The sequence below is a fragment of the Paralichthys olivaceus genome, chromosome 2 (assembly GCF_024713975.1).
Source record: "Paralichthys olivaceus isolate ysfri-2021 chromosome 2, ASM2471397v2, whole genome shotgun sequence".
NCBI lineage: Eukaryota > Metazoa > Chordata > Actinopteri > Pleuronectiformes > Paralichthyidae > Paralichthys > Paralichthys olivaceus.
This window is the reverse complement of record NC_091094.1, coordinates 20,375,412-20,389,162: the sequence shown is the minus strand read 5'-3', so window position 1 is coordinate 20,389,162 and position 13,751 is coordinate 20,375,412. Positions and strand designations below refer to the sequence as shown.

Here is a 13,751-nt window from a genome sequence, read left to right as displayed (position 1 = left end):
GCTGCGTAACCAACTTCCTGTCCGTTACCTGTCACCAGCCTGTTACTGTATATATATGTGCTGAAGCAACCTCATTTCCTTGCTTGAGGGGGGAAATGGGGAATAACCTGTGACTTATAGAGACAGGTGTCAAAATGCATTTCATGATAATGCAGACTCAGGCAGGAACACACCTGGGTAACGTAGCTAAAGGCCAGTGTGTGTGTGTGTGTGTGTGTGTGTGTGTGTGTGTGTGTGTGTGTTAAAGACAGAGCACAAGAGGAAATAGAGCAGCAGATAATAAGCATGGAGGAAGATGCAGAGTTTGGATGCACATTCTTTCTGCAGGACATGCATGCATTTTGGCCCCCGAGCCTCATCACACACATCCACCAGGCAGCAGAGCAGCAGTATTGGAGCAATCACCATTCTTCTTCTTCTGGTTAATCCTCTTTCAAATTGTGACACACAGAGGAATTATAGCACAGAGACTAGGTCAGCCACTTATCCATCTCATCCAACAATGCAACACGCCGGGACCCCACAGCAATTACTGCTGAGCTGGAGCTGCTGCCAGAGCATGTCCACATCCTCATGGTGCTGATGCAGTTTCAAATGCAACATTGGTTACAAATGCTTGGTTGCAGAAACATCCATGGCAACCAGAAATTTAGTCTTTTAAATTGTTATAATCGCATGAAGAGACAAAAGGGTTAACATATGGAAAGAATCCTTAGAAGGTTAGATAAACAATAACTGTCATTTAGGTGAACAACAACAGAAAATAGGTTTGAGACTCAGGCAAACTTGAATGTGCTCTGCTCATTATCCTCAGTTAAATGTCACAGTTGGCCGAATTTGGATGGATTCATATATTTCACACTCGCTCGTTAATTAAACCTATCCTCATACGCCTGTGACGACACAAAGCAATGAAACGTGATTAGATACCGGAACAAAAGACGGGCTTTGGAACTGTTTCTGGGTAAAATGGCATTAGCACTGGTCTCATTCTTCACTGGTTAAACAGAGTACATAATCAGGATTAACTGTAGCATGATAGAGAGACATTGAGAGGGGGAGGAGAGACAACCATGGGAAGAGAGTATTCATTCTCAAAGTCACTTTTAGACAGAGACAGATAGCTGGTGTAGTTGTTGTCATGTGATGAAGACACAAGAAGCACTTTTGTCTCCATAACAAGTGAAGCTGCTTTAGTTCAGTGGCAGGGTTTACTAATACTCAGACGTCTGTCAGTAGGTGATCTGATGGGATGAGGGAGGAGAAAAGACCAAACTGTATCCCCAGTGTAAACCTGCCACCTACCTCCATTCCTTCCCCGCGGCTGAATATAAGAACTCCAGACCTCTGTATGATTTCTGAGGTTAAGTAATGAAGGTTGCTCAAAAATAACTCTTCTTTCGTGCTACAAAGATATTGAACAACTCCAAGATAACCGACATTGTCATGTGGTCACAGGTGTTATCACCTTCGCCCCTTCGTTTTCATTGTATGTCAGTAAGCAGCATTACATGAAAACTAGGATGCGATATGTGTCAGAAAAGTAGCCATTTAATCAATTTTGGTGTGGATCCCAAAAAGTAGTAATACATAATAAATATATACTGTACGCAATAGAACATTTTGAAAAACATGCAACAGAATGGTAATAAAATTGATGGGAAGCCAGAGTTTGGATGATAAGATGTCTGGGTGTGATGTGAGAGGACCTGGTGGAGACAAGCAGAAGTGTTGGACTACTTAAATATGGTCCAGAGAGGATTTATTGAGGCAGGATAAACAGGAAATTCCAGTCATCTTAACAGGATGAAATAAAAGTGTTAATGATCATCAGTAGCTCTGTTTGTTACAAAAAGGTAATTTTGGTGATAAAAAAGAAAATGTGACAATTAATGTTGATGTGGCATGTTTTGGCTCACACTGCTCAGAGGTGCAGACCAGTTGAAGCAGGTTGTATCCATGTGAGCGTGTTAAAAACTGATTTATGGATAAATACAGCCTCGCAGAGCTGCAAGTGGATGTAAACACTAAGTCTTGTTTTACTCTGTCTACTCCAAGTTCCCCAAAGTTCGTGGAATAGATGGAAACCACTTTCAATGGCCAAAGGAGCCTGCCTCTTTTCTGAAGACGCATGTACGGAGAATTTTCAGCTGTTAGAGTGGATGCATGTGAAGCAGCGGACAAAAATTGGGAGATTGAAGAGGCGGACTTGTAAGTAATCATGGTTGGTATGACAGTGCTGTAGATTGCATCCTCAGATTTCGTTGCAAAGAACAGAAGGGTTTTTCTTCACGCTCTCACACTTTGGTGTCTGCTGTAAAGTGAGAACGTGTTCAGAGTGAAATGATCACAGCTAAAAGGCGATAACAGCACGTTTCATTTCCAGTAACATGGTCGCTGTGTAAAGCACAAGAATGCAGGAATATTGTGGCGTTGACACACACTCTCCCTGGTGTGTAAACATCAGGGTCAGGTATATTTTCCTGCCCAGGATCCATTGTATGTCAGCAGTTGGAGGACTGATGCAAAGGGAAATTTAGGATGATAACAGACTTATGCAATGTGTTGCTAGGCAACTAATCCAGCAGGCATTGGGTAACAGTATGTTGTGACAATGACGGCCAATTATCAGCTGCCTGTCCTGTAGTGAATGCTTTCCACTCAGTCCGCTGTTTACACATCTCGCATGCTGCAGTGCTGTTGCACAATGTTTACTGGTGCACAGTGTTGACCGGATGTGAACATGAATCACACTTTCTCAGTTTGCATAAAAAAACAAATCCATCCCAGGAGCAATGTTCATACCTTCAGGCAGTCGGTCAGAGGGGTCTGACGTTACATAACGTCCTATTAAGTTGTGCTGTAAATTTTACCATTGGTAGTTTTAATTTTGTTCTCTACAAGATAACTTACATTATTTGATATGATGAATACGTGGCAGATCCAAACCTGTGTCATTAGAGTATCTGAGGCTCTGACAAATTTATTTGCATACCACAATGAACTATGTGATTTATAGCGCCCTCTGTGGTCTTTTTAAGAGCCTAGCACTTTACATATACAGTTTATATTTACATTAGGTGCCCAATAGCCTCCTTTTTATTTTGTCTAACAATGCACTGCAAGTCAAAAATTTAAATGCACCTGGAAAAATCTGAGAAAGAGATTGTGCAGTGAACATTATGATATACCTCCATTAAGGCCCAACAGTCTCTTTAAGAAACCACCTTTAAGTTCACTAGATCTTTTATTTGGATCTGCACCAAAATGCCACCACTCATAAATATCAGTCATCTTAACATTTTTTCATCAAAATCCATCCATCCATTATTCTCTGAGAAATCAATGACGATCTCGCAATGTGAAAGAAAGTGAAAAAAGAAGAATCTGGATCCACCCTGTGATGCAGATCCAAACCAAGGTTTTATGGGTTCTTCCCTGACACATATCACATCCTTACATCAAGTTTTGTGATAATTAATCCTGTAGTTTTGCGGAATCCTGCGAACTAACAGAGACAATTCAACGCAGATAAAAACATAACCTCCATGGCGGATGTAATGATTACAAACTCATAACTGCATGTTTATCTGTTGAATTTTTAATCAATATAGATGTGAAGATGTACTGATGTAAAGGCTAGTAATGTATTTTCGTTTCTGTATTTATGCAAGTAAAACTGTATATATACATTTTGATTTTGTGAGATCATAAAACTCATGCACTTTATGATTATACTCACATTATTACAGTGATTCAGTCAAAAGAAGTTTAAATTCTATTCTATAGGCTATATAATTCCTCCTTGTATCCTATTTGTTTTAAACAGCCCGAACAGTTAAATAAACACCTTGTACCTATACTACATTGAAAACATATTATAAAACTAAAACTGTTTTCTATTAAATAACAAAGTCACACACGGAATAGAATGTTCATAATTTATTCCTAATTAATGTAATACTAACATTTGACACTGATAATTAAAAATAGGTCTGCATTTTATTACATTTTAAAGTGCAGTGCTGTATATACAAACTAAAAAAGAATATTTTTATAAGCTCTGATGCATCATTGGAATTTAAAGGGAAGATCCACACACACAAACACTGCACATGCACCGCTCTTTTATATTTAATATTCAAGCATTTTGCTTTGCAGCTGGCACCCTAATCACTGACATCACTGTGGATGTCCTCCATCAGCTGTCAAGGGAGGCACATGTGTTGTGACATCATTAAATTGGGTGTTGTCAGAGAAGCATCACAACAGTGATTTTCATCCCTGTGAGTAAATGTATTCCATTATTTCAAGAAAAACGAGTGAAGACTTTTATACAAGACCAACCAAGAGCAAGGTGGCAACAAGAAAAAGTTGTGCACCCTTTGAACTGGCTATACTATACTTATGAGTACAAGTGTTTCACTGCTCCATGTCATTGTCATTCTGCAGAGTTTTCATTGCCAGGCCCCACAGTGTCACACTGGAGATAAACTGGCCCTCACTGGACCTGTAGGAGCCACTGCTGGTCCTGCCAGAAGATGTAAGTGAACTGCAGTGATTGTCTGCAGGAGGCAGGTAGGGCCTTCCCGCCAGACCTCTGCCCATCTCCACAGACATATTCCCGTTCTCCACATACGGACCGTACACCACTTCCTGAGACAGGTGGGGTTTGCCCAGCTTTGTGTGGTCTGGAGCCGCCAGGGCTGCACTTTTCTCCTGGTGGTTGGAGGAGAGGAGTTGATGCGGTACCAGGGAGCGGAGCTCTGGAAGGGGGGTGGGGGTGGAAGCTGGGCTGAGTTGCATGCTGGGGGAAGGAGTGTCTATATGTGGTGGTGAAGGAGTAGGTGGTAAGGGTTTGTCTGCGTGAGGCATCATGGTGGAGAAATTCTGCTCGCTGGCAGAGGCAGGAGATTTATCGTGGCCGTCAGGTTTAGAGAACGAGGCTGCTCCGTCTGAGCAACGCGGCGCCTGCTCAGAGTTGTCTATGACCGGGCTGTCGGCTGGAGCACCCTTGCAGTGCATGTTGCTGTGTCTCCTCAACATGGCAGAGCGGGTAAAACTCTTGCCACAGGCGTTACAGATATAGGGTTTTTCCCCAGTGTGAGAACGTATGTGACGCTGCAGGTCCCCTGAGCCAACAAAGCACTTCCCTGCGTTGATGATACAAATGAAGTGTAAAACACCTTGCACAAGTTAGCTATGGTCCATACAGAGATACTTATTAAGACAAAGTAGGTGGTGAGTCTTAAGGGGTGAGTTTAAAATATGCTCTCAATCATTCTTACTTGAGACCGACAATACAGATTTTTGGGGGCCGATGCTGATACCAACATTGGAGAGCAAAAAAAATGTCCAATATATCAGCTGGTACATGGCTAAAAAAGAAATTGGCAACGATTCCTAAGAATTCTTTATCAATCCCTTATGAAAAAGAAATTTAACTGAGATTTGATATTTGACATTTTAACGATAAACTTTACAATAAATAACTATAAATAAAAAAAGGAAAAACAAATACAAACTAATATATAGAACTTGAATTAGGAAAATAAATATTTTTTTGCTGAGTGTAAACATTAATGCACATCTATCCTGCATTGTATAATCTGTAAAATCAACACCAATACATCTGTGAAAAGCTCTAGTTTTGTTCAATCTCTGCAGGTAAAATCAGTGGTTTTCTAAATCGATCCAATGTATTAAGAATCAATAAATGATTGGCCCTACTGCAGGAAATTATTAAATATCTGACATTCATATCTGCTGACCAGAAGTTTCTCATACTGCTCGGAAAAGTAAGCTCCTTACCACATGTGGCACAGCTGTGTGGTTTTTCTCCAGCGTGGCGGGTCTTGTGCTTCAGAAGCTTTCGATGCGTGTTGAAAGATTTTCCACACTGGTCACAAGTGAACGTCTTGTCTGTGGCATGAGTCCTCTTGTGCTCTTTGAGATTGCTCAAGTTGTTAAATCCTGAGGGATAAAACAGTGAAGAGGGTTTAACACCAATCTCATGAAAACTAAATGTGTCGCAGTGTTTCTGTAAATTATACAAGCTTATACAAGTTTATGGTTTATCTTCTAAAATATGAGATGTGTTATGTTGACTGATGTCACATACCTCGTCCACATATATCACAGAGATGTGGCTTCTCTCCTGTGTGGACCACTTTGTGACGGTGGACATCACCTGATGCTGTAAAGCTGAACATCACAGATAAACATTATATTTATGTGACACTAATACTTACTCAGTTCATTAAGTTGTCACCACAAATCATTTGTTATTAACTCAATATGCAACTTAAACAGTATTTAAATATGTAGCTTTGCATACACCTGAAATATATTACCAAGCTTTGAAAACTATCACATGCAATAACACATACAATAGACAGCAGGAGATTCTTCACCTTTTTCCACATAACTCACAGATGTACGGTTTCTCTCCAGAGTGTCGTCGCAAATGAGTTTGTAAATTCCCAGCCTGTAAAAAAATTACTTAAATACCTCAATATAATGTGGGCACATAAGAATCACTTTGCTACATTTGAATAATACACCAAACTGTACCTGTGAGAAGTATCTCCCACAAACATTACACTGGAAGGGCTTCTCACCTGCAACAACAAACATACATTTTGCGTCTAAAAATATTGATTCAATAAATCCTACAAAATCATTGGTGTAAGTGACATGTGTTATTCTGGAATATTTACTGTAAATACCAGTATGTGAGCGCTTGTGCAGTTCCAGGTTGCTCGGGTGCTTAAAAATCTTCCCACACACATCACAGCAGTACTGCTTGTTACCCGTCTGCTGCTGCGGCTTCAGATTTTGCTCTTCTTGGGTCACAGGTGGAGGACTGGGTTGTCGTGGCTCTGTCTCAGAAACCCTTTCCTCGCCTGCAGTAACACCCTCAGCAGGAGCTGCTGGCGTTTCAGTCTGGACAACAGGCTCCTCTTGAGGATTCTCTTTGGGACAGCTGAGGACGGGCTCGCTGACAGACTCGGCACACATCTCCTCCAAAGCTTTCTGAGACCTCAGGTAGTTGTATTTTTTGAGGTACACAGCCTTCTTGGGACGCACTGGCCTATTGAGCATGGAGTCTGCTGAGTCACAGTTGGGAGCATTTAAATTGTCTGAGGGTGTCAGAGAGGAGACAGGGTTCTTCTCCACTGCCACAGATGTGCTGGGTGGATTAGGCTGAGCTGTGTTTCCTGAGCATACAGGTGTATTATTGGCTCCCTGGTTAACCCCAAGCTGACACTGCTGCTGCCGCTCCACCACCACCAAAGGACCTGGGCCTTGATTCGCTGCATTAATTGTCTGAATTGCGCTTTGTTTGAAATACTGTTTACTGTAGAAGTTACGGAGCTTGTAGCCGTGGACTAATTGTTTTTCTATAGGTGCCTGAGTGGTGCCAGTTGTGTCATAGTTAGAGCTGTTATTAGGCCCAGCAACTGGCAGCCTTTTGGTGTGGTCCGCATCATTGCCGAGGCCAGGCCTCTGGCCTTCAGAGGGACAGTGGAGGTCTACATCGTGAGGAAGACTGCTTCCCAAGAGGCAGTCGTGCTCAGAGCTCAGCATGCCTGGGAGCGAAAATGATGGGATCTCTACTGGTGGGGGACAAGGTTTGAGGAAAGTGTTGCACATGCTCTGCACGTTTGGAACCTGTAAGCACTGAGCGATGTCCAGGAGCGCTTGTACATTATCTTGATTGATGTCGAGGTGGGAGGTGTACATGTAGTCCAATATTTGGCCGATGCCACTGACATCCTGGATAACCAAGTTGAACACCTCGTTCTTCTGACTGGGGGAATTTTGGAACAAAGACCTGAAAAGATCAGACGGCAAGAGGAGGAATTCACACATATTCCCGAATGTGCCAGTAGATTAACTATCTATTGACATGGGGCCTGTTCAGACCTGGTGTTAACATCCAGTCTCTTCAAACCTGGAATTAAAATGATTCCTGAATGTGTTTCCTTTGACCACTTGTGATCGGACTAACTTTCCACTCTATATGCAAACAATCATGTATGTCATTTCAGTTTGTGAACACCAAATTGTTTACTTTTAACCCAATCTGAAAGTATAGATGTGTCAGTGAGAGCAAGAGGTACAGAGAGTGGCTGAATGAATCAATGTGCAGCATGGAGGTCTGCTGTGGAATAGGATATTACCCATTTGGGGAAAAAAATGTCAGTGTTGATATTTTGGCCAAAAAGAAATCAACAGATGGACACTGAGTAGAGTACAAAAATTGTTGTATTGGTTGTGAAACTGTCACGGTTCACATGTGGCTCAGGATGCACTGTATTCACACAGCTAAGAAATGTGACCTCTTCTGAATGTGGTCTGAACTCGGATCTCAGGACTCATTGAGACAGGTTTGGTGTTCAGACCTGAGCTTTGCAATGACCGCTTGTGATTGGATCCCTCAGAATGGATGTTACCACCAGGTCCGAACGTGGTCATATGAACGCACCTGAAGTAGGAGCTGAAAGCGGCCAGGACATTCTTGTGGGCTTTGAAGCAGACGCCTTTGACCACCAGCATGCAGTCACACAGCAGCCCCTGAATCCTCTGCTCCTGGAGCTGCTGCAGGAGGTACGAGCTGTGGCTGGACAGAGTGTCCATGGTCAGTCCAACTGCTCCATCATGTACACACACACACACACACACACACACACAGAGAGAGAGAGAGAGAGAGAGAGAGAGAGAGAGAGAGAGAGAGTTATTAATGATCCCTCTGATCTGGTAACTCTTGGAATGTAAACTGATAAAAAGTGATGCAAAGAGTGCTGCCAACATTGTTCCACAAGTGAATGTTCACACATACAGTATAAATCATACAGTTCATCAACCAGGCAGAAACCTGTGTGTGTGTGTGTGTGTGTGTGTGTGTGTGTGTGTGTGTGTGTGTGTGTATGTGTGTGTGTGTGATATGAGACCACCCATGCAAAAATTGGACGATCGTCACAAACACAAAGCTAAGCTAACAAACTAGCCTCATGAGGTGTGAGTCTGCAGCCTGAACTAAGGAGTGTCTCCACCCACACGGAGAGCCTGGAGTTGTTCATTAGCAGCAGTGACACACATCAGTTCCTGGTCCAGACCTGTGTTACAGCAGCAGCCTCAGGTTTCCACCTCTTATTTGGATGATGGGTCACTTCTCGAATGCGAGGATTCGGCGTCACTTCCGGGTACAGCTTATTTTTCGACCCGCCGAAACACGAAACCGGGAAGACAAAAAAAACAGTGTTGGAGAATGAGTGTGCGACATGTTTTAACTTGAAAAGACGACGTGGCTCACATGCTAAAGACGTCTATGCATAGCCTTTCAGAGCAGAAGGGCGTTTGGATGGTATTTGACTTCATTTGTCTCAGAACCTTTCTTTGGTTGCGGTTGCCCACGGAAGACTATTAAAGTGGCCACAGCGTGTCGCAGCCGTCACGTGTGTTTTGGAAAGTTTACGCGGATGGAGGAGAGCAGGGGTGTCGCAGTTTTTAAATGCGAGTCAGAAGCAAAACTACTTTAACGTAGCGACTTACTGAATTTACACATGTCGATCAACTCCCTGCTATTCACAACTGTTAGCTTAGCTTAACACTCGTCAGCTTTGCATAACGTTACTCGTCTGTCTGTGGCTAACATTAGCTAGCGCTGCAGACGGGGGTGTCGCATGAGGATTACACCGGGTTTGTTTTGAGTTTGGATCCTCCACGTTCATTAGTGGCGTTTGAAAATGGTGTTTTTCACCTGCAACGCATGCGGTGAATCACTGAAGAAAGCTCAGGTTGATAAACATGTGAACATGTGCCGGGGCTGCCAGGTCCTGTCCTGCATCGACTGTGGAAAAGATTTCTGGTAACGACCGAGTGTTTCCTGTCTTCCCCCCTGTTGCTGTTTACTCACCACTCCCATTGTTACAGAAGCAGTTTCATCGGTGCTGTGTTGTTTCTCTGTGAACAGGGGCGATGACTACAAGAACCACCTGAAGTGCATCAGTGAGGATCAGAAGTATGGAGGCAAAGGCTACGAGGCAAAGGCAAACAAAGGAGATGTGAAGCAGCAGCAGTGGATTCAGGTGAGATGCACAGAATGTGATGAAATAATAAAAGTAATGTTTGTGTCTGTGCCTTTTAAAATCTAACTTGAAATGTCTCTTGACTGAAGAAAGTCAACGAGGCCATGGACAAACCCGGGGTCAGTGCGAAGCTGAAGGACGTGCTCAAACAAGTCAGCATGTACGACAATGTCCCAAGAAAGAAGGCCAAGTTTCAGGTAAGAGTTTCTTCCAACTGTAACAGTCATTTCCTACTTTATTGAGCAGACTGTCTGGTTGTCAGCTTGTTTTCATGTTGTGTCTCTCCCTCAGAACTGGATGAGAAACAGTCTTAAAATAACCAACACCAGCCTTCACGATGAAGTGTGGAACATCCTCGCTGCAGCCGACAGTGTAAGTTCAGCTGCTTTAAGTTAACTATTTTTGTTTCTACTATAGCTCATTCCTTGTGTATATTATTTTCTGTCAGCATAGAGCAGGTAAGGTGAAAGCTTAGTATTAGTTGTTTAGTTTAGTTTGCTGATCAAATAGTTTAAAAGTAAGTATTGTCTTAAAAATACATTGTAAACATATATATATATATATATATATATGTATGCGTGTGTATTTTTGCCACAAATAATTAGCATGAGAGCCATAGTCTCTTCACAGCATTTAAAGGTGTTTGGTATAGTTTTGACCTGAAGCCATTAGACAAGCAAAAGACATGTAGTCATGTATGTGGTTTTCCTTCTGCTGTTTCGTGTAATGAATTATTTCAATGTATAGAAAAAAATAAATTCCATGTTTTCAACATCTAAGTTGATTTTCATTCCCAACCCAACAGGCTCCAGAGGTCCCCCAGCAGACAGTGCCTGAAGCCAAGGTGCATACTAACGGGAATGAAGAGCAGAATGGACCGCCAGGTGATGAGAAGAAGAAGAAGCTCAACAAAAGGGAGCGTAAAGAGGCCCGTCAGCAGAAGAACGGGAAATCTGCAAAGAACATAGACAAAACAGACGCACAAGAAGGAGAGGGAGAGCAGACGGGCAAAATTAAGAAAAAGGACAAAAAGAGAAAGCGCAGCAGCGAAGAGGATATAGATGAAGAGCAAAACGGGCACAATGCTGAAAATGAGACATCCAACAAGAAAAAAAAGAGTAAGTTGTCTGTGAAGATTCTCAGTCAAGGTTCACTCATGATCTGTTAGTTGTATTGTTCAGCAAATGCTGTATATTGTTAGAAATGTAAACATAGACCAGATGTATAGATTAAGTTTGAGCCTCCAAATGTAGGCCAAGAATGAAAGTTTTAAGCGTTTTAACCATGTGTAAAACTTCTGCACTTTTTATCATGTATTTAAACAAACTTTATAATTTTCATACAATCCTCCTCTTCATTTTTTAAAGTGTAGATTTAGTATCTCAGTATGCACTTACAGCACAACTTTTCTTCCTTCCCTTTCTCAGTTGTTGAACCAGAAGAGTCTGCTGACATAGTGTCAGATGACACTGAGGACCAAACAGCTTCCAAAGGTAACATGGTTTGGTTCATGTCTTTGAACAATGTCTTGTTATAGATACATGATGGCGTTAAACAGTGAAGCCACCAGGGGTCAGTGTTTCTTTTTTTGAGAAAATTACCCTCAGTGAATACTCTCCATGCTAGAAGCAAATTTCTTGTTCTGATCATCTTACAGGCAAATTCAACTGGAAGGGGAATATCAAGGCTGTGCTGAGAGACTCGACTGACCAGGAACTTCCAGTGAAGAAACTCAGGAAGAAGGTGAGAATTGAATTGTGATCTCCTTTCCTAACCACTATTCCTTGCCCCCTGATGGAATACGCCACAAGGTCAAGGAAAGATGTGAAGAAGCTGTAGTGCAGAGTGCAGAGAAAATCCCACTCCAGTTATACCTGATTTTTTTTAACTTTAACTTTATTTATAACAGAACATGTGCACAAAATATCCAGTAGTCCATGTCGAAGGCTGTGCATAATAATATATAATATGGTTTCCTGTTTAAAACAAAATAATAAGTTCTCGGTTCACACAGAGGGAATATTTAAATTGCAACTTAACCACAAAACAGATTTGATTAAAATGGCTAATAAATTAAATATATAGATACAATAAAACAAAAGGGACTGAAAGGTTGAAACAATATAATGCTCTGAGGTACATGTGTGAAGAATACCTTATATAAGTGGAGAAAAAAAGTGTCCATTCCACATTCAAGGGATTGAAATAAATGTTATATTTAATACTGATGCTGATATAGTGAACTATACGTTAAATCGGGTCATTATTCATGGGATTCTTGACTGAACAGATGGGACAGAGAAGAAATCAGGAGCATGCGACGATTCACATCACTTCTGGATCGCTGCTTTTAATTTTTTTTATTTATGCTGGTGTTTTCAGGTGTAAATATAATGTTGCTGCTGCAAAGCATTTTCTCCTTTTTTTCATAAAGGATGGTCTGGTGTTTACCCTGTGAAAGGAGATAAATTAGGAAACATTGAAGCTCATTTGGTTATCCTTTAGAGAATTTAAACAGCTCTTATTATGGCAGTTGCTGAAGTACTGGAATGCACCCATGAAGTATTTTTGTTTGTAATTCTTTGTTTACGCAGCATCCCATCTGACTTCTAAACCCTGCATGTTCCTCTGAACTAATCTTTTGTTTGATATGATGTTAAGGCGAATGTTTTTTTTCTTCTGGATTTCACAGATTTTGGCTGCCTACTATTCGTTCACTGCTGATGGAAATTTTCGAACTGAAGAGGAGGTTCTAGCCATATTCAACAAGAAGATCAAAAACAATCCCAAGTTTAGAGTTTTGAAAGACAGAGTTAAACTAATAAATTAGACTTGTGTATCTCACACCTCTGGCATGAAATGTATGTTGTTCATAGACTTTTAAAATTTAAAAGAGTTTCTTGTCTGTCATCCTCCTGTGGATGTTTTTATACAGATGGCATAATCTTGAAGATTAAACCATTTTATAAGTGATATGTGTGTCTTGTTTCTGATTGCAGGGGAGCCGGTCGGCTTTACCAGCTATCCCAGAACGCATCTGGGTTGTTTAACGTATAAAATGACAATTGTGATAGACGATGACTCTCTTCTACATTCCAAGGCCACAGTAAGGCTGGGAAATGGCACCTTATCTGTGGGATTGGATGTTGGAGTGGGGGAAGGGAAACAGGAGAGGTGCACCCGAGGTGAATTTGACTCTCACACGGGACGAAGCTAATGCACATTCCTCGGCACCCCGAACGGGGTTCACTTGGCTGTGGACACAGAAGCTCCATAGAAGCAAGATGCTTGGTGTCAGCCTCAGGTGAAGTTTTAATGCTGTCTGATTTTCCACCACTAGAATGAGCAGCCTCTTTACCCCCTGTACACACACACACACACACACACACGGGAGGAGCTACAGGAGGAAATCTGCCCAGCTTTATGAAGCTCTGCTAATCCCAGCAGGTTTAACACTGATGCTCATTCATCACACTGCTTACCTGTAATTGTATATTAGATACTTGGGTATTAGTCAAGCTGTTACTCAGGTTTGCTAGTATTAAAATGGTGTTTTCTAGTCTGTTGTGGGACTAATCCAGACCCCACAGAAAAACTGTAACTGAGCCTGTCTTCACTGTCGCAAAACAAATCTGGGTCTCCACATCACTCCACGTC

The 13,751-nt window shown here is 41.8% G+C and overlaps 2 protein-coding genes across 4 annotated transcripts; one reads left to right on the top strand and one right to left on the bottom strand.

The window, feature by feature from the left end:
- Nucleotides 1-3,927: 3,927 nt before the first annotated feature.
- On the bottom strand, nt 3,928-9,974 carry zbtb49 (zinc finger and BTB domain containing 49). Of its 3 annotated transcripts, XM_020086952.2 has the most exons (9): nt 9,923-9,974; nt 9,123-9,215; nt 8,492-8,654; nt 6,729-7,837; nt 6,574-6,620; nt 6,414-6,487; nt 6,122-6,204; nt 5,812-5,973; nt 3,928-5,153 (listed from the first exon to the last, which is right to left on the bottom strand). In XM_020086952.2, exons 3-9 carry the CDS (start codon nt 8,641-8,643, stop codon nt 4,423-4,425), a joined length of 2,358 nt encoding a protein of 785 aa, XP_019942511.2. In that variant the 5' UTR covers nt 8,644-8,654; nt 9,123-9,215; nt 9,923-9,974; the 3' UTR covers nt 3,928-4,422. The 3 variants fall into 3 exon arrangements, with proteins under 3 accessions (XP_019942511.2, XP_019942512.2, XP_019942513.2); XM_020086953.2 differs by lacking the exon at nt 9,923-9,974 and having other exon boundaries at nt 9,015-9,210; XM_020086954.2 differs by lacking the exon at nt 9,923-9,974 and having other exon boundaries at nt 9,064-9,198.
- On the top strand, nt 9,228-13,067 carry lyar (Ly1 antibody reactive homolog (mouse)). Its single transcript, XM_020086956.2, has 8 exons — nt 9,228-9,874; nt 9,980-10,094; nt 10,184-10,291; nt 10,386-10,466; nt 10,900-11,212; nt 11,522-11,587; nt 11,752-11,837; nt 12,787-13,067. The coding sequence occupies exons 1-8, from the start codon at nt 9,753-9,755 to the stop codon at nt 12,922-12,924; spliced, it is 1,029 nt and encodes a 342-aa protein (XP_019942515.1). The 5' UTR covers nt 9,228-9,752; the 3' UTR covers nt 12,925-13,067.
- The last annotated feature ends 684 nt before the right edge of the window (nt 13,068-13,751 follow it).